The 22973-nt window shown below is 39.7% G+C and overlaps 2 protein-coding genes and 1 long non-coding RNA gene across 14 annotated transcripts in view; 2 read left to right on the forward strand and 1 right to left on the reverse strand.

Annotated features, from left to right (window-relative positions):
* LOC123962611 (clustered mitochondria protein homolog) overlaps nt 1-5226 on the forward strand; it is a 30734-nt gene extending 25508 nt beyond the window's left edge. For all 8 annotated transcript variants that reach the window (XM_046038772.1, XM_046038771.1, XM_046038773.1 and 5 more), the window contains 8 exons: nt 1728-1867; nt 2050-2130; nt 2249-2374; nt 3794-3915; nt 4111-4204; nt 4304-4438; nt 4517-4590; nt 4746-5226. In XM_046038772.1, coding sequence (XP_045894728.1) covers nt 1728-1867; nt 2050-2130; nt 2249-2374; nt 3794-3915; nt 4111-4204; nt 4304-4438; nt 4517-4590; nt 4746-4827 — 854 coding nt within the window. In that variant the 3' untranslated portion in view covers nt 4828-5226. The remainder of the gene's footprint in view (nt 1-1727; nt 1868-2049; nt 2131-2248; nt 2375-3793; nt 3916-4110; nt 4205-4303; nt 4439-4516; nt 4591-4745) is intronic.
* Nucleotides 191-9775, reverse strand: LOC123962617. Of its 2 annotated transcripts, none has more exons than XR_006823016.1 (3): nt 9481-9775; nt 2255-2368; nt 191-1971 (listed from the first exon to the last, which is right to left on the reverse strand). It is a non-coding gene; the product is annotated as an uncharacterized LOC123962617 (long non-coding RNA). The 2 variants fall into 2 exon arrangements; XR_006823017.1 differs by lacking the exon at nt 9481-9775 and adding an exon at nt 4084-4593.
* LOC123962613 (lissencephaly-1 homolog B) lies at nt 9277-22973 on the forward strand. Of its 4 annotated transcripts, none has more exons than XM_046038784.1 (11): nt 9277-9296; nt 16116-16397; nt 17645-17729; nt 17840-17914; nt 18260-18466; nt 19812-19980; nt 20388-20490; nt 20721-20949; nt 21193-21294; nt 21378-21534; nt 21690-22973. In XM_046038784.1, the coding sequence occupies exons 2-11, from the start codon at nt 16366-16368 to the stop codon at nt 21761-21763; spliced, it is 1233 nt and encodes a 410-aa protein (XP_045894740.1). In that variant the 5' UTR covers nt 9277-9296; nt 16116-16365; the 3' UTR covers nt 21764-22973. The 4 variants fall into 4 exon arrangements, with proteins under 4 accessions (XP_045894740.1, XP_045894737.1, XP_045894738.1 ...); XM_046038781.1 differs by lacking the exon at nt 9277-9296 and adding an exon at nt 9481-9669; XM_046038782.1 differs by lacking the exon at nt 9277-9296 and adding an exon at nt 9863-9882.

The following is a 22973-nucleotide window of genomic DNA, read 5'->3' on the forward strand; positions in this document are numbered from 1 at the left end:
TTTTAACATTATGCTTAGAAATGAGAAACTGATTTATAAATAATTTACAACCTATAAAACTGAGGAGTTAAAAACTTTAAATGATAGGTTCACATTTTTCCAAGTCTGTCTAAAAACAATACTTGTCAGCAAAGCAGGAGAGCGCCCAAATGCAAGACACTCGAGAGTTGACTGTAGGAACATAGGTTTTAATCCAGAAACTCAGGCTTACATGCAGTTCACGTGTAAAACGTCACAGAAACAGGCAGAACACTCATCACACAACAATGACCAACAGACACTGAACAGAAACAGCAAACATTTAAACCTAGGAATTAACGAGCAACCCAGGTGAGAGGGATCAGGACTAACGAGACAGGCAGGCTGAGAGACAGCAGGGGAAAACAGAGACAGGCAGGCATAGGGATTCTGGAGTAACAGACAACACAGGCTACTAAACACAGACCATATAAAAATAAGACGTAACAGATTAGAATAATAAAAATAACAGTCAAATCAGACACAAGCAGACAGATCACAAATAAACTACAACCAACAGGTAAAACAGACTGAAACTAGGATTAAACAGAACACAGAGCAGACAAAGCCAAAATAATGCAAACACAGAACTAGGAGTAAATACAAAGACATTAACTAAGACACAGAACTAAAATGCAGCTCTAAACCTAAGATACAAAACAGAACAGGTACTAAGTGAGCTAAACAGAGCATGCAAATGAACATTGAAATAAACAAGGCTAAGCAGAGGAAACACAAGACAAGGAACAAAACCACAAAACAGAAAACATGGACCGACTGCTAAACAGAACAGGGCAGAGAACAGTGACAGCACCAACCAGGAAACAGGACAACACTAAACATGGAACAGATCAGAAATAAGGAAGATACCAAAATACTGAACACAAATCATGACCAGATAAACAATAATATTAGGTAGAGGAGCACACTAAGACAGCAGACAGAGAGGATCGTGACAGTGTAAAGTGAAAGACTTTTTGTTGGCTGTAATTGTTGCTGCTGTCCATACTGACCAGAAAAAAGAAATGTCAATGTAAGTGATAGGGGACAAAATCCACGGTCTCATTCTGTGTAAAAATATATTCTCAAGCTCAGAAAAGTAAATATGAGCCTTCAATAGTCAGAAAATGAAAGCAAGTACTGTATCTTCAGACTGCTGGAGTCTATTTTAGCTACATCAGAACTGCATTTTTGCACAGAAAGAGGACTGTGGATGTTGTCCGCCATTACTTATATTGAAAATCGTTTTGAGTAAGGGTGTCTTTGTCGCCAATGGGGGGAACAATTACATCAAGCAATATCACCTTTAATGTGTATGTGCACATGTGAGCATTGTTTTAAGATAAACATGTGAACCTATCCTTTAACATGTTGTGTTGTGAATACCCCATCAGTGGGTCATTCAAATGGACTCTTATCATGCACATAGTGAACACAACTGCACTTGAAGGCACCATTAGATTACAAGAACTGTCAATTCTGTCACACAGTGTATATATAGAAATATTTGAGGGTCACCACCACCTAGGCATTTAACACAGAGTAGCCTTTAATCAATACCGATCCTAACATCCTACTGATTTGGACTTGCTTGTAAGTAAAATCATTTAGTGGGTTTGAGTCCCCATCTGGATTCAGTGTACTTCATGTGAAGAGCAGTATTCTTCTACATTCAAAGCTCATCAGCAGGGTTTTATGTTTGCTTTCAGGGCTTCTCAAAGACGGCTATGAATTGATTAGCCAGGCCCTGACTCTGTTCAGCAGCGTATGTGGGGTCCTGCATGAGGATGTGTGCATGTGCCTGCGTCTCCTGGGACGACTCAGCTACATCTTGGGGGAATATGCGGATGTAAATATGCATTACTATTGATTTCTACATGACCTGTTTCCAAACCTGGTTCCAGACCTCTAAGTCATCACCCACTTCTGGAGTGATGTCATACAGTCTTTGACCTGCATTATACAAACAGACAGAAATATGAACATTTGTGAGCTAAAGTAATGATTCCCTCCTTTCTCCATGTCTTACAGGCCCTCAGCCACCAGGAAAAGGCTGTTATGAGTAGTGAGAGAGTACAAGGTATAGACCATCCACAGACCATACAAGACTATGTGAGTTCCACCATAACATGTTATTCCTGTTGTTCCTTTACAAACATCTATAATTAATTCTCAATTTTTTCTACCACGTGTGTCTTCACATAGATGTATTCTTCTCTCTGTGATTCAGACTTACCTGGCCCTTTATTGCTTTGCTGGAGGCCGGCTTTCGACGTCCCTACAGCTGCTGTATCGTGCTCGATACCTCACCCTGCTTGTGAGCGGAGAAGACCATCCGCACGTCGCACTCCTGGATGTAAGTGAGACATCAAGTACAAAGTGTTGCTTTCTGTCTTTCTTCTTTATTTTGCACAACAATCTATTTCAATGTTATTTGTCTATTTTAGACAATAGAAGATTGTCTGGGATTACTTAAAGGAAAAAATGCACAAAGTCTTTTGAGCAAATTCGAAACTAGATATATTTGTGTAAAGATACAAACTTAACATTTTATTGTTAATATCAAAGATTTAAATATATCCCCTTCTCAAAATGTATTCCTTTCAGTGTAGCGTACATATCAAGAAATTTTATTCTTATGTCTCAATCTCAGTGACTCACTCTACTTCAAACTTTCACGTTCACTACACTTGTCTTACAATGAAATAACAAATCTATTAATTTTTCTAATTAACCCTTCTTAAGTCTAGTTTACAAACATCTTATTAATGTTAATGACATGTATATAAACCATCAACAAGTTTCTAATAAAGAGCCTATAAGTGTCTTATAAGCAATTATAAATGAATTAATTGTGCTTTAATAAAGTTATGTAAGTGTCTTATTAACTGTTTTATTACTGTCCTTACAAGCACCTTAAAATAAAGTGTTAACCTGTGTACAAACTATACAGTGCTAGTAAGCCAAGCCTTTTAAAGAAGCCTCTTAGATGAGAGGTGAAATGTCTTCCCGTATCTTAAACCAAATCCAGTTGGCCTTGATTTTAACCCACTTTGGGTATTAAGTGTTTTGCACAAATTTGAGGATTTAGTTAGGAGTGAGTTTAAAAAGTCAGAAAAATTCAAATAATATATCAATAATATCAATAAGAGTTACTCAAATCCTTATTTTTTTTAAATCAAGTAATTTGGATGGACTGAACACATTTTTCTTTTAGCAAAATGTTCTTTACTGTACAAACCCAAACTGAATACAGAATAGATATTAGCAGTATAGTTTTTTAAGTTTATATTTAACTTGACATCCAGATACGCCTCTTTATCCTTTCAACACCCCCTCCCAGTCTCCAGGTACAGTACACTGGTATCATTTATCCCTTTTCAGAACAGAATATTATAGTTAATGAAAAAAGGGGAGTCAAAAAAAGAAGTTTTAAAAAATGAAAGAAAAAATCCCTTCAAGTACTAGAGTGATAGATCAGGACCCTATCATGGAATAAAACTTGAGGAAAGAGTTTTAACAAACAGTCCAAAAAAGTTCAGGTAGATAAGATATTGGGAGTTACAAATAGGCAACTTGAAGCCTCGCCAGATCATAAGAAATCACTGAATGCAACCCTGAGAAAGTTACTTGGTAAGCCGGTATTTCAGCTTGTGAATATTCAGGCGAGGCTTCTCCATATAGTCACTTTTATTTGTGCTGGAAGGTATAATTACATCACACCTTTGTGTTGGAAATCATCTGGTAAAGTCCCTGTTGTGCTCCACTACATCAGAGTATGCTGGGTCTAGTGCTTCATGGACTGATGGAGTATGAGCTTTCCCTAAAGTTCCTGCAGAATGCCTTAATTTTGACCTCAAAATACCACGGTGCCACATCTCTGAAGTATGCACACGGGTAAGACAGTTTGTCGTCATGTTCCTCTGTTTTCTTTTATTCAGAAGCAGATCACAACACATTATTACAATAATTACAAACACTCTGGGAAAATGATAGAAACACTTCCTTCAACAATTGATACTCCTTCCTTCATTTCATTGTTAAAGTTAAGGTAAATTTCTTTACCTCTGCTCATTTCTACTTTCTCTGCAGTCATCACCTGCTCGCCACTGTGTACGAGAGTAAAGGAGAGTTTCGATCAGCTCTGCAACATGAGAAAGAGGCTTATTCAATATACAAGAGCCAGGTGTGCTTTAAAATGCTTGTTTTGCATGTTTGCCAGTGTTATGTTTATGCTACATACTTGTAATTTAAACTGAGAGGCTTCTTTGTTGCACACATGAAGGTTGGTGAGGACCATGACAGCACGAAGGAAAGCTCAGAGTACCTTAAGAGCCTTACTCAGCAGGGTGTGATCCTTCAGAAAGCCATCAACCACATTTACAGTAACACACCTAGTGCCTGTATTCCACCTCCAAAGGTTTGTACAGTTTTGTAAATACATGCAACACATGCATTTCTGGTTGGGATACTTATTTTCATTTGTGTTTCTCTCCAGTTTTCCACACCATGCCTTCCCACAATCCTTCAGCAGCTCAACCTCACATGTGGAATCATTCTCATTGCCCTCAGGTGAACATTGAAATGGCCCCAGCTATGGAATCAAAAATAAATGCTAATGAGGGGGTTGAAATATTAGCCTCACCTGATTATTATTCTGATAAATGGTAAATGTAAATAGTGATTTCCTCACACAGACTGTATCTTTTATGTCTTTCTCTCTATAGTGCTAAAGACATTGCAGATCTGAGGACTGAGTTAAAAGGAAAGGAAAAGTCTAAAGTGGAAGAGCTGGAAAAAAAGATTTAAGAACGGCAGACGACAACGATGAACTAGGGACTAAAAGGACAGTTACATTAGAAAAGCTGTGTATTCAGTCAGAGTTTTGAAAATGACCACTGGCAATGAGCAACAATGGCAAATGAAAGGTGTTAATAAGTAAGTTAGCCTACTTTGGACAACAACTATATCCAAGTAACAGACAGGGGCAGATGACTCCTTTTAGAAGAGGACTTTGTTCTACTGTTGTCTGGGGAGGATTGGACGTTGAAGAGAGCCGCAGCCATGATAAAGCTCTTGTTGAAATGTATGGGATGCATGAATGAACAATGCAAGCTGTAATTTCAAGGCCAATATGTATAGCCAAAATGTCCTCCTGTTTGTCAGAAAAATGCATAAATAAAATAAATAAAATTATACTACTACTCAGTTTGTTTAGGCCTACTGCTACTGAGAATTTTTTTAAATATACTAGAATGGGTATTTACTTCAGTAAATGTGAGTGAGAGCTGTCATAGCTGACATAGCTTTGACTGCAAAAAATGCTGCTGCAAAGTACTGCTCCATCAGTAATTTAAAATCCTACAGTGCTACCTACAGGTAAAATAATCATATGCCATAGACTACTTCAGTAAAAATATTAAAGCCGCAATCAGCACTGGATGGGCCCTCGCACGTGAAGCATGTCAGTGTTGTGTCCGCACTGCAGCTCTCCCGATGCGGCTCTGAATTGTCACACACTTTAGACGCTGCACAAAATACTTAAAAGTCACTTCCTGTGTTCGCTATGTGGCGCAAAGGAGCACCCAGTAACTATATGTTATGTCCCAGTACGTCAAGTGTGGCTTCATTCCTTGATTCCTTCCTTCATTAATTCCTTTTTTGCTTCCTTCCTTCATTCCTTCTATGATTCCTTCCTTGCTTCCTTTCCTCCTTGATTCCTTTATTCCTTCATTCATTCCTTCATTCATTCCTTGGTTCCTTCCTTGATTCTCTCCTTGATTCCTTTATTCCTTCATTCCTTCCTTGATTCCTTGGTTCCTTCCTTCCTTTCTTCCTTCCTTGATTCCTTCTTTCCTTTGTTCCTTCCTTCCTTCCTTGATTCCTTGGTTACTTCTTTGCTTGATTCCTTCCTTGATTCCTTCCTTCTTTCCTTGATTTCTTGATTCCTCCCTTCCTTGATTCCTTCCTTCTATCATTCCTTTATTCCTTTCTTCATTTCTTGAAACCAACGCTCTAACCAAGTGAGCTATTCAGGCAGACGTCTGAGGAAGTCACAATTTGATCATTTGTTGATAGAAACGTGCATGTGCTTACAAAAAAGCTTTTCGGCTATCATTTTGGTGTTTTTAGTTTGTGCTTCAGTAGCTGAACATGAACATATATATCATGTATCCACACTCCAAACAGGAAGGATGATTTAACAAATTCAAGAGTTGGTGACAGGGGGAGAACTCAGGCTGCAGTTACAAAAGGGTGTCAATGAGACACGACTGTGACTTACCTATCAATTAAGGTTCAGATCTAAAAAGCTAAACCTACACTGAGCAAGATTTTGCCATTTAAGAAAGAAAAGGCATGTGGCTATATTTTGATGCATTTTTTGTGCTTATGTAGATAAATATACACGACTGGCAGTCTTACAAACATTCTAGTCTACCAAATCTTCTCTCTACACTCTAGCTCATCATGTGACACACTGATAAAATCTCTTAAACACTGTAAAACCCTTCACTTTGGAAGGGCACATCTCCTAAACTAAACACCAAATTCAACTTTGAAAGATCAACATCTTTTCTGCGACTGACAGCTCAAATGGAGTCTGTAGCTGCACATATGCCGGAGCCTTTAGCTCTTAAAGTTGAGTAGGTTGGAAGAAAGTTGAGTGTCTGCTCCTATTGAAACCCATTAATTTTAAAATGCTAACATTTTTAATATAAAATCAACCATTACAGATATCAGCAATAAAAGTACTAGCAAACATCTCCTGAACAGGACGTACATTTTGAAGTTGAAACAAAGCTTCTAGGACAAAAGGTGCAATAACGTGGAATAAATAAATAAACCTATAACTAGAATGGGCATTTACTAAATTAAAAGTGAGAGCTGTTAGCTGTGACTGCTACCAATGCTGCTGCAAAGTACTGCTCCATTAGCAATGTAAAATCCTATAGCTCTACCTACAGGTAAATAAATCACATGCCACTAGAGCTCTCCCACTAATTAAGAGCGAAGACAACTCAAGTGTGATCACATTAAATATAGCAACACTGTACCAAAAGTCTCGATGTCTTATCATCTTGCAGTCCCCTGTGTGTCCACTGGGTTTCACACTTGTGCCATTGACGCTTCTCAGAACTTCATAACTGATTTGTCTATGCCTGAAAATTACCATCTCTATGACTGTTTTAGGTGTGTACTAGCAGTCCATTATAATTCAATTCACATTGTCATTGACATCCAGGTGACTCCTTTAGGAACAATAAGCTTGTCTTATATATACTTCAGTTAATTATGGGAAAATGTATGGTGTCTAAACTGCTCCCTGAACTGGAAACGAGAGTGTTATGCTTCAAGTTTGTGAAGTTGGTCCACTGACACCAAATTAGTGACTGAATGTGAGCTTAGTGATTGCATTTTGAATATTACCCCTAAATCATTGCCATTTCAATTTATGGAGCACAACTGTTGTACTATGTACCCATAGTATGTGTAAAATCATTATTACTTATGTATAGTTTCCTGGCAGTTGTTCCATTAGATATTTACCATCTCTTATAATGGGTCAGCTGCATGAGTCTGTATGTGACATGATCACTGCTGCGCATCTCAATGAGAAACTTGTTTACATTAAAAGTGCAGGTAAATCAAAACTTGGCTGTACCATATGGCTGTACATAATAAGGTACATAGTACTTGACTGTATTTCTTAAGAAAGCTTAAGAAGGTTAAATTCCAGTGCCAAGTTCCTGCCAGCTTTTACAGAGGAGCAATAGAAAGCATCCCAACTGGAAACATCACAAACTGGCATGGGATGTGCACAGCCTGAGGGCTCTGCAGCAGGTGATTAAAACTGCTCAGAAGAACATTACCCATCTCCAAGGATCAGTGATATCGGTGAAGTGAGGTGCCTGCGCAGAGCCAAAGGACAGCACTCAGGCAATCCACAGCCTGTTCACCCTGCTGCCTTCTGGGAAAAGAAATAGAAGTTTCAGCTGTTGTCGATATTGCCCCCCCCCCCTTCATCCTCAGCACCAGCACTGCTCCATTGAATATAGGTTATTTCTGTACTATTTTATGATTGCATTTGTATTACTGTATATTGTCTGCTATACAGCAGAAGGAAGTTAGAAACTAAATTTCAATTAACAACCTGGGTACCTATTTGTCATACTGCACATGGTTGCCTATAACAAAACGAAATTTGTAGTCCCTTCATGCTATACACACACAGAACTTAACATATGGGCTAATTACGTGTATATCAAAGTATGGTAACATAAAGTAAAACAATATATAGCCATATAGTCATATATATATATATATATATACACACACACTTATGTATGTCCTCTGCACGTCCATCACTGTCTGGTTTGGATCTGTCACCAAAAAGGATAGGACCAGACTACAAAGGACAGTCAGGACTGCAGAAAAGATCATCGGTGCCAACCTGCCCTCCATTCAGGACTTCCAGGATTTCCAGAGTCAGGAAATAGCCACTACAGAGCACTGTTCGCCAAAACCAACAGACTCAGGAACAATTTCTTCCCACAAGCCATCACTCTGATGAACAGCTGACTTCTGACCCACAGTCTCAGGAACAATTACTGTGCAATAACCCAATAACTCTGTCTCTAATCAGCCACCTCTTGACGGGTTACCATTTATTATTTATTCATCATTCTCTCGTTCTCTATTTCAGAGCTGTTCATACTGTTCATATTGTCATATTGTATATTACCAAATCCACCTATACCTCAAGTACATAAGATCTGCACATAATACTTATTTATTCCAGCATGCTTTGCACTATTCTCCACTGCACTGTGTACATGTATGCACGTATGTGTATGTGCACCTGTATATCTCATCCACCTCAGATATATACATAATAATAATATTAATAATAATAATGGTAATGATAATTTACTCCTGCATCATTTGCACAATGCTCATTGCACTATTGTCTCAATCTGTCCATATTGTTTTTGTTTATAGTGTGTATATATGTGTTCTCTATACTGTAGCCGGTGTCTGATTTTATTATTGTATTATTGTATAAGTAAGCACATCGTTAGCAATGTACAATCCAGAGTCAAATTCCTCCTATGTATACACATACCTGGCAAATAAAGCTGATTCTAATTCCGATTCTGGTATACACCCCGAACATTCCCGCATTGCATTTTTTGAATTTGCGTCTGGGATGAATGTAAACAGCAGCAAAAAGAAAATATTTTTGCAACTTTGAGCACAAAATTAAGCTATGTGGAAGTGTAAGTATGTGGGTAATCAACAATGTAAGGAAATGACTCCGAACTATATGAAATATCATAGAAATGTCAAAATACACTGGAGGGGGGCTTTAATTATAATTTTCCAAAACGTATAAACTTATATTTATGTTGGATTTTCCCTTTAATCCCAACAGCGACACATATGCGGCGCGTCTCCGCTCACCTCAACGTGCGCGCAGCCGATATCCAGTCGCGACCGTTAGCTGGGGCGAATGCGGTGGTACCGAAGAGGAGAAAAAAAATCTGAACGTACCGGGTGATGTGAAAAGTCACAATACCACATCAAAACCAGGGTTTCCGATCGGATGTTTAGACCAGTCTAGTGGATATGAAAGTGAACATTTGTCAAAGGGTAAGTTAGTAGCTTTTACACTTGTCTGTGTTTTAGTTTTGGCACTTAGAAAGACTTGTTATTTTTTACGACGAATTGCCTCGGTGTCTGCGCTTTCCCGTTCCGATCTCAAAATGGCGGAGAGGCCGAGAGCAAGCTAAGCTAGCTTAAGTGGCAAAGTTGGCATTCCAAAGATCATCTATTTACTGAACTGAACGTTAAAATAATCAAAAGGTGAGGTTATTCAAATATGCTGAATGTGATTGTCGTCTTACAGCCGCTTGGGTGCTTCTCCGTCAATGCGTGATTTGGATCGAGACACTTGTTGTGAAGCCCAACTGAACATTTGGCTAACGTTAGCTGCGTCTATTTATGGAAGTTCTGTGGGGATGAGCTAACGTGGTACGTTAGCCGGCTAAGCTAACTTAGGTGCTGTCAGCTTGCTGCCATATTTTCCACAGTCGGGTGAAAATACCCTGACGTAGCTAGTAAATGCATAATGGAAGTGATATATTTGAAACGTTGAAATTATTTGTTGTGAACCTTTGTTACGTTACACTAACAGTTAAAACAGTGTTTTGTTGTAACGTTACTGGGGAATATCGGCTAATAATACAGCCATTTAACTTGGGTTACATATCCCATTCTCCTTCACATTTTAACGGGTAACGTTAGGTTATTTTCAGCAAATAGCTATGTTGCCTAGCGGCTTTTAAACGTAGACCAAACTCCCTTTGTGTGTGTTTGGTACGGCGACTGAGTGGCTGTGTAAATCCAGTCTGCTCACACTGACAGCTCCACTTAACGTCTACGTTATAGTGCTAAGCTAACAGTAGCTGGAAAGGGCGTTGCTGAGCCATTGCTGCAACTTTGCCCTTGTGGCCATCGAAGCTTGGAAAGACGTCATCCGAGCCAGATTTTGAATTCAGACCTGTTTCTCACAAAAATAAAACAGTCTTTAGCAAATGTGTGTTGTTTTCATGCATACTACTAGCCCCTTTAAGGTTATCTACTATAGTTTGATGAATCACTATCAGGGTGGAGACTAAAACGGGATCACCATGGAACGCTGTTAATTAATAAGGCTATACAGTTTTTACTTGAGATTAACAAAACTGTCTCCCGATACAAATTTTAATAGCTAATTGAATGCACAGTAATCGTCCAGTAGCTGATATTGCAAAACATTAACTGTGAAGGCCCATGTCTGTGGAATAGGTTATGAACCTTGTACTTAAAGTACCTCAACGTCTCATGTTGCATGTTTTCACATATAAGTTAATAAGGTGATTATTTTTTTTTCTGTTTTTATTCTGCTATATTTATACTTGAATCTCCACCCATACTTTTTCTCCTCCATATGAGAAGAACTACACCTGTTAAAGCACCATACTTCAGTGGAACATCCAAGATTTATTGGCATCATGCTTTGATATTCTGTCACTGTCTTATTGCATTTAAACCTTGACTGTTGGCATTGATAACAAATGCAATAAGGTTGAGTAACTTTTGAACTTACTGTTTTTATGGCAGGGCAATAGACTAATATCACACAAAATCCTACTATGGAGAGACATCATTGATCAAGAAAATGTAATGACGTACTGTAGGCTACCAGTTAAATGGGGGGGTATTTGCCATGATGTTTGATTTGTAATCAAACATTGCTGTGTTGTTCAGTTTATGCCCGCAGGTACTTGTTTGGCCTGAAGGTCACCCATAAGCGGCGGTATTGTACAGCAGCTTGAACAAATGGAACAAAGATTTCTAAAAGTTTGGCTGATTGTTTAAATCAATTATCAAGCAAGAATTGCAACCGTTCTCTGGTTGCAGCTTCCAGGAAACTGTGATGGACATGTTTCACTATTTTATAGATCAATCAATAGAAAAAATAACATTAATTGAAAATGAAATTAACTACTAGTTGTTGTAAACTTAATGTCTCTCATGTTACCATAGCTCAAAGAGATGTACCACTTGCTTACTTCATTTTATACAACAGTCAAACAACCTGAAATTATTGTGTTTATAATTATATGTAACTCAGAAAGCAAGTCATCAAATTTCACAAAAGTCCTGGGGTGGACCCTGTAGATGGAGACAGGTTGTCTTCAAGTATAAGGATCTTACCGTTACATTTACAGATATATTTCTACATGGTTTTAGAGAATTTTGTTCATTTGGAGAAGAGGTGTAAAGTATCACATCATGCAACTGCTTGTTTAACTGAACAGGACTCTCTGTGTTCTAGACACATTTTCAGTGCCCTGAGAAAGGCCGATGAGGCATGATTGACGTCACAGTCTGATATTGTAACCGAATGGGAGCTTAGTCAAGTCATCTGTTCACCTTTTTTACATTTCACTTTAAACCAATACTTATGGTATGGTGACATTCTTGAGAGAGCAGCATGTAAGTTGTTACATCCGTGTTGTGATTTATGAGTCGATGCAGAGAGATGGGAGGCGGCTCTGTCTCCTAGTGACGTCTCCGTTTTCTTCAATGAAATGTGGTCGTCATGCTGCGTGTGTCTCAGTGGACGCAAGTAGTCGGTCATATATTGTGATAGGATTGTTTCTCCATCTAAAACACATTATTATAGCTCAAATGTGACCCCCCCCCAGTTTTTTAAGAGATTTCTTTTATACTAGGGATATCCCAGTAAAGCTTTTTTAGCCCTGATCCAGATCAAAGTCTTCAAATATTGGGTATTTGCCGACACTGAGTCCAATCTGATACTTATATTTATCTAAATGTTGATTAAATATATCTGACACATTGAATTTCAGCGCCGGCTAAAATGAGAAGCTGCTGCCTGTATGTTTTGTACACAGCTCTTTGTTAATAAGAAAGAAAGAGAAGAAATAGAAGTAGTTCATTATCATCTCATACTTTATTTTGCAGACCTAGACGTCGGAACAGAGTAAATAATTTTGGAGTTGAAGAACTTGTCACTGCTCTTTCGTAGACAATCTACTGAATGGTGATACTGTTTGAGAACATATCTTTGACATTCCTTTACTTCATGTTCTTGTCATATAGTGGCTGACATTTGCTGATACAGTAAATCGGCAATGAGGTAATATCAGCCATCCATCGTCAACTGCTTATCCTGCGTACAGGGTCGCGGGCGGCTGGAGCCGCTCCCAGCTTACATTGGGTGAAAGGCGGGGTACACCCTGGACAAGTCAGCTAATATCAGCCAATGCATCTAATTAATACACATTGAGAGTTTAAACAGTAGATTGCTTTATGACACAGATGATGGCAAGCCACTGGATTGAATAAAAATATTATTTTTAAAAGCTTGCACAATGTTTTGTTGTGTGTATGGATGGTAGAATCATCAGGTTGTAGGTAGGGCTGGGTTACATGATTAAAGACTACCAAAGTACTACTCAAAATAATATAAAATAAGTAAATTGATGACAACTAATACAATCAATTTATCTAATTACATTAGATAAAACTTTGTACATGAAAAACAAATGTCCAAGTTAGTTTATCTTTAATTACATCACCATATCTCTGTACTTGTGGACAGTCGCTTTATTTAATTTGTGTACTTTCTGTCATCTATCAATAGCAAAAAAACACTAAATTTGTGCGCGAACAATGTATCATTTCAACCGGTCCCTTCTATCATTTCCATGAAATGAAGCCTTGTTATACTTTATACAGTCATAATCTAGCTTTAAATGTAGGCTTGTGCTATGTCACTGTGTTAGTTATTTATATTTAATGATAGATTCATGTAGTACGGGGGGGGACATTGGTGCCCCAGGTGTAGGATGGAGTCGATTCAGTATTTTGCTCAAGGCACTAGAGATCAGACTGTTCGGAGAATGCTCTGCCTGCCAATAGGCCATCATTTTATTGCCAGGCTAATCTGGAAACACTTGTAAGGCTTATCATTTTTTTATGCCATGAAAAACTATGGATGTCCAAAGATGAAGCCAATTTGGGCAGAATTGAATGGATTAGTATTGGCTAAAATAAAGCTGATTCAAATGCTCTCTTTACTCTAGTGTGTTTTGTCCACCTCAGCTAGTGTTGCAGTACTGCTCCCTTTTAATGACAATTATTTGATGACACTAGTGACTGACTCGGGTTGGTGATATGTACCTCCTTAATAAAATTAATACATAATACTGTCTTACTAAAACAGAATTCCCTCGTTATTTTCATAATTTGACCATCTATGATCCAACTGTTACTTTATATCTAATAATTCAGGGCCACAACTAGGTCCAATGATTATTTTATTATTGATACATAAAACTGTTGGTTATTTTATTTTATTTTACAGTTCATCGCTGTCATCCATAAAATGACAGAAAATATGAAAAATTTTCCATCACAGTTAACTAAAGTCTGAGGTGATGTTGAAGTCCTAAGCCAAAGTGGTATACTCATATGAACAGATGCACATTGTATGACGTTTCAAACCTTCTGGGCGTTCCTCATCCTTTGGTAGAATCCTCTTTATCTGTGAAAATGCAAAGCAACCATTGCATTTTAGTAGAAATGGACTGAGTAGTTAGATTTCCTTTTGATAAGCATGAAACATAGACAGGCTCTTACACCCTTCTTGATTTATGGCTCTGACCATGTTTGCCCTGTTTAGCACTAAGTCTAGATAACTGTACATTTGCCTTTAATGTGATAACTGACTGAAACCAGGACTCATACTGTTGCTTGTTTAATTTGCACACCCCTTTATCTGTGTGTTCCTTAAAAATGTTTCTTTCAAATGCAGAAGCTCTGAAGTCTCAGGCAGGTGCAGAAGCTACCGAGATTGTCTTGGTTACATAATAGTTTGAAGGTTAGTCTGTTTGGTCAAATGGCTATTTTTGAACCGCGCTGAGAATGCTGCTCAGCTAAAATCACTAGGTCTGTCCTGTCAGCTCGGAGCACTCTTCAGGTTTGCAGGCAGGAAAAAAGGAGTTCTTTCTAGGACACATCAGGCACTTCCCTGGCTTAATGTTTTGTTGTCTCCCGCGGCTGCCATGCTTTGACTGAAAGGAAGTGCTGATCTGTAAAGTAGAAATATATAACATTCGCATTTTATAGAGTATCATTCAATAATTTATTTCCTTTGAGTAGTCTTTTGTGTTTAGAAGCTGCAACTGGCAGCAGACAGTGAAGTGGACAATAATACAGCCTAGGGTGGCTTGCCGTTCTCTATGTCTGGGACTAATCCTGTTAGCTCCTGTCCAGTCCCTTCTTTACATTGCACTGTCAGCTGTATGGAGAACTTATGGTCTCTATCACTTAGAAACACACACACACACAGACTCTAGGTTGTCTGGTCTAGATGGTAAGCAGCTTAGTGCTATTGTGGCCCCAGATACCAGCGGTGTTGAAGCTCAGGAATAGTCTTATTAGCTTCACAATCCCTGAGTGGTGTGTTTTTGATTTGTCTGTGTGTGCTGTTGATCTGTGCTCTTCTAATGGGATGGTCACATTGCCCCCCAAAATTCTGATTTTAAAACTATAACCAAGAAGAAATGTTTTGATGGATCCTAAAGATTACCGATAAGATAATTGGTACAAAGTCATTCAGGTAAAATGAGCACAATCGGCTGCTACTAGGGCTGAACAATTAATCGAAATTCTATCAAAATCGCAATATAGTGTACTTCAATTTTCCAATTGCATGGGGTGCAAAGGTGATATGTGTCAAAATACCAATTTAAATTAAATACTGTCGTGCTGCAGAGATGTCCTGGCCTACACATTATATTCTAGAGACTTAAGAAAACATTTTTGTTTGGTACGGATTCCTGCAGAAATCACACCGTAATTCATTTGAATGTTTTTCAATGAAAATTAGAGTAATGATGTAAAAATTCTCATTCACCCTAGTATCGCAAATCATATCGCAATTGCAATATCTGTGAAAATAATTGCAGTTAGATATTTTTTCAAAATTGTTCAGCCCTAGCTGCTGCTAGCTTTTTAAAAATTATGCTTTGCTTAGGCAACAGAGATCTAGATCAAATGTGCAGGAGATAGAGTTGCTAGTCAAGTCTTTTTTTTTTTTTTTTTCTCCATTTGGAAATTGATGTAATGTAAGTTTATAGCAGCAGTGAGTGTTCTGAAGATACATGCATCAATGAATGAGGAGGATGACAAAGAAGCCCTAAGATGGCCTTTTCTCTACTGCCCAGCATTGTTTAGTTAAAGGTTGTTGTACTTCTATATTGTCTTGCCTCTGTGCTTCATTCACACAAACTAGTGTATGTTTTTACTTCTTCTAAAGTATATTGACTTTAAAGAGCAGATTGGAAAACTTTTTCTCAAAAAAAAAAAACACTTGTCCTGGAACCTAGTTATATGGGTTCAACTGATTGTACTCACTAATTTGTCTGTCAAACCTAGAAAATAAATAAAAATTTTTATGTACTGACGATCAGCTGTAACATTTCTTTCAAATATACTGATTTTTCTTCTCTCTTGATCAGGTGATGGGCACGTTTGATTGGTGATTGAGAGTTGGGCCAGTAAATACTCGTGGAGCCTTGTCCTCAGTTGATTGACAGCAGTATCTCCGGTCCACCTCCCTCTGCGTGGCACTCTCTTCGCCACCTCCGAGTCTCCGAAACAAGAGCGTCACAGAGGGATCGGACACCCCCACCACACACTTCCCAGCCAGACTCCCTCAGCACATCGCCTCACCCTCACCTCCCCAAGAGGGAGCGAACAGCAGCCGCCATGGTGCTGTCACAAAGACAGAGAGATGAACTGTGAGTGCCTGGATGAAAATATGTGGGTGTGCAGGCTCATTACACATGCAAACAAGAACAGCCACGTAGACAAACGCGCTTGTAGTGCTCATGAAGAGGCGCACGTGCTTGCTTTTTAGCAAGCATACCTCGAAGTTTTCCAACTATAGACATACATTACATGTTTTCCTCTCTTCATAGACTGCAGTGGAAAATGTTCAGCTGTTTGGGCTAAATTCATAAGAAGTTAATGCAGATGTTGGGAGTGCATTCCTTTACAAGAATGAGTAATCATTGTGGAAATGTGGACTTCAAGGTGCTTCACTTGATAGCTACTTAGTGAATATTTCATAACCCACATGACAGGAGCAAAGAAGTGAGGGGGGATGGGGAAGGAGGAGGACCTTAACAAAATGATGGCTGGTTAATATGAGCTGCTCTGTGCAGTGACATCTGCCTGGCTGATCATACGGTATGCATCCCAGTTCAGTACATTCCAGTCCAGACAGCACAAAACATCAGATTTCTTCTATCTTTACTGTTTATGTTGGGAGTTTAATAAACAATTTTTATTGTGAGAATTTAGTGGAAACCCTGCCGGTGATCGCCTAATGATCAAAGTCTAACAGACTGTTATATCAGGGTTACAATTATTAGCAGCAGCCTGGAAGCTGTAGCCTACATTTAGCACCATCGCTCATGAAATATTCACCCTTCATCTCATAGAAGAGCTGTTCCACTGATTTATATAACTGTCTGCATGTATTTGAGTGCAAGTCTGTATGTGTGTGTTTTAGGGTTGTTTCCATGCGCTTGTCCTGTCCTTGCGTCTTCCGTGCCCGGTGTTCACCCTTTGTGAAGTCTCTGGTTTCCATAGCAGCACAAAACAGTTTCCCAGAGATTTGATCCTTACGTTTTGTTTTCTTCACTGAAGGATCGCAGTGTCTTGCGGCACTTACTCAAATTTGCTGACATTTAAGGCAGAACTGTGAAACTTGAGTCCCATTGCTCCAATCTGTTAAGACAGGGTGTGGCCTGCCCTCTTTTAAGGAGGAACCAGCATTTCTGTTAAGGTGAAGCTTTATATAAGAAATGACAACCTCACTTTGACTTGATTCTTTTAGCAGAATTTTGGGCAAAATCATATGAAATTACACTGATACTGACCACTTAATAGCAGTGGGTATATGCTAGCGTCTGTGTGGAGTGAATGTGGAACTGGTGGAAACACCTGAAACCTTTTTCTGTTTTATTTTGCTTCTTCACAGAAACCGGGCTATAGCCGACTATCTCCGTTCCAATGGATACGAGGAGGCCTATTCCACCTTCAAGAAAGAGGCAGAGTTAGATATGGTAAGGAGAGACTGGTGCACGACAAATGACAAAAAAAATGTGTAGATTCTTGTTTACTTAGAGGAATGTGGGTCCCCTTTCTCAGCATCTTGTCTTTTCTCCATTTACAGAATGAAGAGGGAGATAAAAAGTATGCGGGGCTGTTGGAAAAGAAGTGGACCTCAGTCATCAGATTACAGAAGAAGGTAAGGAATGTGGTGTGCTTTCCTGAGATGTCTGACATGCTGTACAAGTCACATGTGTAAGGCAGACTAATCCTGTGGACGTGCAGTGTACTTATCGTGACATGGACAATACATCATTGTAATGTAAATCTCAATCCTTGAGGCCATGCTCCCTCACCTAACCAAGAAAAATTGTAATACAAACAACTTTATTTCAGCTTTTTAGCAATCTAAACCACCAGATGGTCAGCACGATGATATTTAATTGTTACGTGTCTAAATCAAATAATATACATAAATGTTTTTATTGGGATAAGCATTTGCTGATGAGTCTCCTTTGCTCCTTGACTCGACGCTGTGCCTCAGGTGATGGAGTTGGAGTCAAAGTTGAATGAGGCGAAGGAGGAGATGACACATGGAGGACCTGTGGGTCAAAAGAGAGACCCCAAGGAGTGGATCCCCCGTCCCCCGGAGCGATACGCCTTGAGTGGGCACCGCGCTCCGGTCACTCGTGTCATATTCCACCCCGTCTTCTCCGTCATGGTCACTGCCTCCGAGGACGCTACCATTAAGGTGTGTATGTTTTTAATAAACGGGGTGTACACTCTGAGCTGCCACGTTATCAGGTACAGCTAACTACATCTGATGCAATCCGTTACAACAGCTCTGTCATAAATACTCAGTTTTTTTTATCTTATATTTCACTTTGGACTGAGGTCTGTGAGGGATACAATATAATCTGCATCACTACGGCCTCCATAATGCCCGTGAAGTTACATTAATACCTTTCATACACAGTTTCAACAAACAAGGGGGTTTATTGTGGGGCTGTTATATTAGACTCTGTACAAATTATCACAATAGACTGTGAGAAATGGTATTGATATATTGGGTAGTTATGTAATTTGGACTAGTTGAAGAAACTAATTAAAGGGACAGCCCTAAAAAATGCAAAAAACGTTAAAGAAAATGATCCTGTGAAGAAATAAAGAATAAAAGAATGTGAAGAAATAACATTATCACACTAATGTATTATGCATCAGTTTAGTCCTCAAGGTCCCATGTGTTCTCTCTGGAACTGTCGAGACTCCTTCAACTTTTCTTATGTTCACATAATAAACACGTAATATGTTTGAGGTGTCTTGAAAATGTGTCTGTAGCAGGAATATTAAAGTAGTGATGGCTGTGTGCAGTAGCATCTATAAGCAAAAACAATGAGCGTTGCAGTGCACCACAACATCGCCTCTGCAGCTCTGACCCTTCAGATCAAAGCTGTACTGCAGATCTGAGGCTGTTCTCCCTTTTTATCCTCAGTGCTTCTGCTCCAACACGCTTTCCCCCCACCGCCTCCCCCCTTTATCCTCCTCCCTCCCTCCCTCCCTCCCTTCCTTTCTCACTCTGAAGTTTCTTTTTTCTGCTTTGTCACTGCTCATCTATGTGGAGATGGGCTGATGCTCGTGTTGTCAGAGGCAACACTCCCAGAGCACAGCACCTTGGGAAGCGTGCAAATCTGTTTCTCTTTCAACCCATCCCCTTCTTTCTTTTTCAGCCTTTTTGTTAATTAAACAGTGTCGGCAGGTTGTTTTTAATGTGTACAACTTGATTTTAGCAATAAGGATATTCTCAGCCATTTAAACTGAGTTTAAACAGTTTAACATACATGTCTACCTGCATATTTTTCCAACATTCAAATTTGAGTTTAATGTCAAAAGACATCTACAACAAACATCTAACCTGCTTGTTGATTGTGCTATGAAAACCCATCTCTGATTTTGCATGCCTCGACATCAGTTATGTCAATATAGTGATTTCTGCTGTTAGACTGAGTTAAATTATATTTTTAGGTAATGCATATAGTTTGTGTTTGATAATTGGGCAAGGTGAGACTGAAGTGTCCATCGCCGTCTGTGATTTTTAGGTGTGGGACTACGAGGCAGGGGACTTTGAGCGAACCCTAAAGGGCCACACAGACTCCGTGCAGGACATCTCCTTTGACCAGACAGGAAAACTGCTGGCTTCATGTTCAGCTGACATGAGCATCAAACTTTGGGACTTCCAGGGGTTTGAGTGCATCCGAACAATGCATGGTAAGAGACGTTTACAGAAATAACAATGCTTCCAGTACAGGGAAGAAGTGGTGCAAAAGTGACATATGACGATTTCTTAACTACTCAGTTAAAATGTATGATTTGGTGTAATGTTTGTAGTTACGCAGATATATATTACAAATATTTTGGTTGTAAATCAGTAAAGATAAACTTTGTTCAGAGTACGAGAAGTTAGCATGACAAACATTATCCCAATAAGACCATGTGATATGAATGACCACTGATTCGGGGTTTAGAAACTGATGAACTAATGAAGGGCTAGCTTTATGTCTTAAATGCTTTTGGACACTGATTTGGGCACATCTGGCTTTGTGGTTTTTGTATTATGTGTGTTATGTATGAACTCAGACCAGTTACTCAACATAATTCTTGACTGTGTCATCCAGGTCACGATCACAACGTGTCGTCTGTAGCCATCATGCCAAATGGGGACCACATAGTGTCTGCCTCCAGAGACAAAACCATCAAGATGTGGGAAGTGGCCACTGGGTAAGTGAGGGGAGGGCTTGTTTAGTCTTCCCACCACAAGCTCTCAGAGACTAAGATGTACTTTCAGATTGTGAGCATAGTTTTTCATACACCGGTATATATTTTTTCATTCTTCCTTCCCATGAGCTTTATTGTATCCCTGATAATATTGCATAGTTTACTACTTTACTTGATGCTAAATGCTGTTATATCATAATAAAGTTTTTTGTTATCACTATTTCAATCTACAGGTACTGTGTGAAGACATTTACAGGCCACAGGGAGTGGGTGAGGATGGTGCGCCCCAACCAGGATGGATCGTTGATCGCCAGCTGCTCCAATGACCAGACGGTGCGTGTCTGGGTGACCGCCTCCAAGGAGTGTAAAGCTGAGTTGCGGGAGCATGAACACGTGGTAGAGTGTATTGCCTGGGCCCCTGACAGTGCTCACCCCACCATCCTGGAGGCCACAGGCTCCGAGGTATGTACAGCTGCTGCAGGATCTGACCTTTACCTAAACAGGATGTTTGTGTATCTTTGGTCCAGCTGCATTGTTTCCCATATTTGTTTATAGCAGTGATGAACAGTCTGCACTGAAATAATGACTGCCGCATAAGACCTCAATGCGCTGTTATTAAGTAAAACTGTAATATAAAACAGAAGAGTTATTATTTCCGTGAGGCCTCGCTGTTTCTTACATCTTCCCTGTATCTCTGTTTTGCAGAGCAAGAAGAGTGGAAAACCTGGCCCCTTCCTTCTCTCTGGATCCAGAGATAAAACAATTAAGATGTGGGATGTCAGCATTGGCATCTGCCTTATGACTCTGGTGAGTGATTGTTTCTATGACTGTCTTCAGTGTTAGTGCTTATAAATGGGGGGAGCGGTGGGTAATCTGTCTGGTTTCTTCAGGTGGGACATGACAACTGGGTGCGTGGGATATTGGTTCATCCTGGAGGACGATTCATAGTGAGCTGTGCTGACGACAAAACCATTAGGATCTGGGATTACAAGAACAAACGCTGCATGAAGACCCTGTGTGCCCATGAACACTTTGTTACCTCACTGGGTAAGACACAGTTATTAACGGAATCCATTTTGCATCTCCTGCCTCTCAGACATCTAACACTAAAACCAAAGCTAGAATGCTCACTTTGAACTTGTTGAAATTATTTAGCCCATCTTTAATGCAGCGTACTTAACAAAAGTTTACCTCTCTTGCAGATTTCCACAAGACTGCTCCCTATGTGGTGACGGGCAGTGTCGATCAGACAGTCAAAGTCTGGGAGTGCCGCTGAGACTGCCTCCATCTCTTGCCCTGTCCTGCACCCCCACCCACCCTCCAACTCCAAAAGCAGCCCTAATGCCCCACCCTACCCCACCCATGTCCTGCACCTCAGCCCAATTCCTTCTGTTCTGACACCCAGCCCTTCACCTCTCGCACTCCAAACCATAGTTGACCATGGCGCGTTACCTCCCCACCCCCACCCCACCCCCCCCTACATCAGTCCAGTCCTATTAAGATGACTATTGTCCTTTTTATGTAAATTATTCTGGATGTAGGGTACGCTTAATAAATGTCACGCAATCTCTGACACATAAACACACTCAAAAGATAAGAAGTATTCCTTGCATGGTGAATCAAAAAAAAAAATTGTATACTGTTAAATTTGCCGAATTTGCATACTGTTGTCATGACTTCCTGTGGGGTCAAAGGATAAATATCCTTGTGTGCTGGCAGGTGGATTCTGGTTAACGGACTGACTGCACCCCTTGCTGGAGGGGTTTAGGCTTTGTTTGTTTTACTCCATGCCTCTATTCTTGTGGTCTGTCACTGTGTGGATGGTGATAAAGAAAAGTGTGAGGAAAGTAAGCATACAAGGAAGAGAATGAATGGAAGCTGTCCAGGAGAAGATAAGTTGAAGAAAGAAATTAAGCAGGCTGCAGCTATCTAGTCGAATCGCACAAGGTTCTGCGGGCGAGTGCACGTGTACATGTGTGTATACATAGTGTGTGTGTGTGTTTGTATATTATGACAGGAGAATCTCTCTGCCATCTCTGCTCTGATGGAGAGAGAGGAGGCAAAGCTTCTCACCCACTGTGTTTATTCATACTACTTCATTTCTTTTAGCAAACTTGCTTTCTAGTAGACACTCACAGGACCTTAACGATCCCTAAGCTGCTGAGGAGCACAGGCACACACCCCATAGCAAAAAGTGTGTTTTACAGAGGAAAAAGTCAGCTCACCTTTTTATGAGGTTTGTGTGTGTGTGTATGTCAGCCCAGAGAATCGCCCGGTGCCCTCTTGCTCACTATCTCTGCCTTGTTAACCCATTGAGGGCTCCCTCACACGGGATTTTCATTCTGCTTTCTGTGGTCTCACTGCTCTCTTTACACACACATGCACACACACTCACAAATGCACATACACGCACAGTAAGAATTGTGTATCAATATATCTGGATGTCATTGTTTGCAACATAATGAAATAAAATTCTGTAAATATAA

The sequence above is a fragment of the Micropterus dolomieu genome, linkage group LG23 (assembly GCF_021292245.1).
Source record: "Micropterus dolomieu isolate WLL.071019.BEF.003 ecotype Adirondacks linkage group LG23, ASM2129224v1, whole genome shotgun sequence".
In the NCBI taxonomy this organism is placed as follows: domain Eukaryota; kingdom Metazoa; phylum Chordata; class Actinopteri; order Centrarchiformes; family Centrarchidae; genus Micropterus; species Micropterus dolomieu.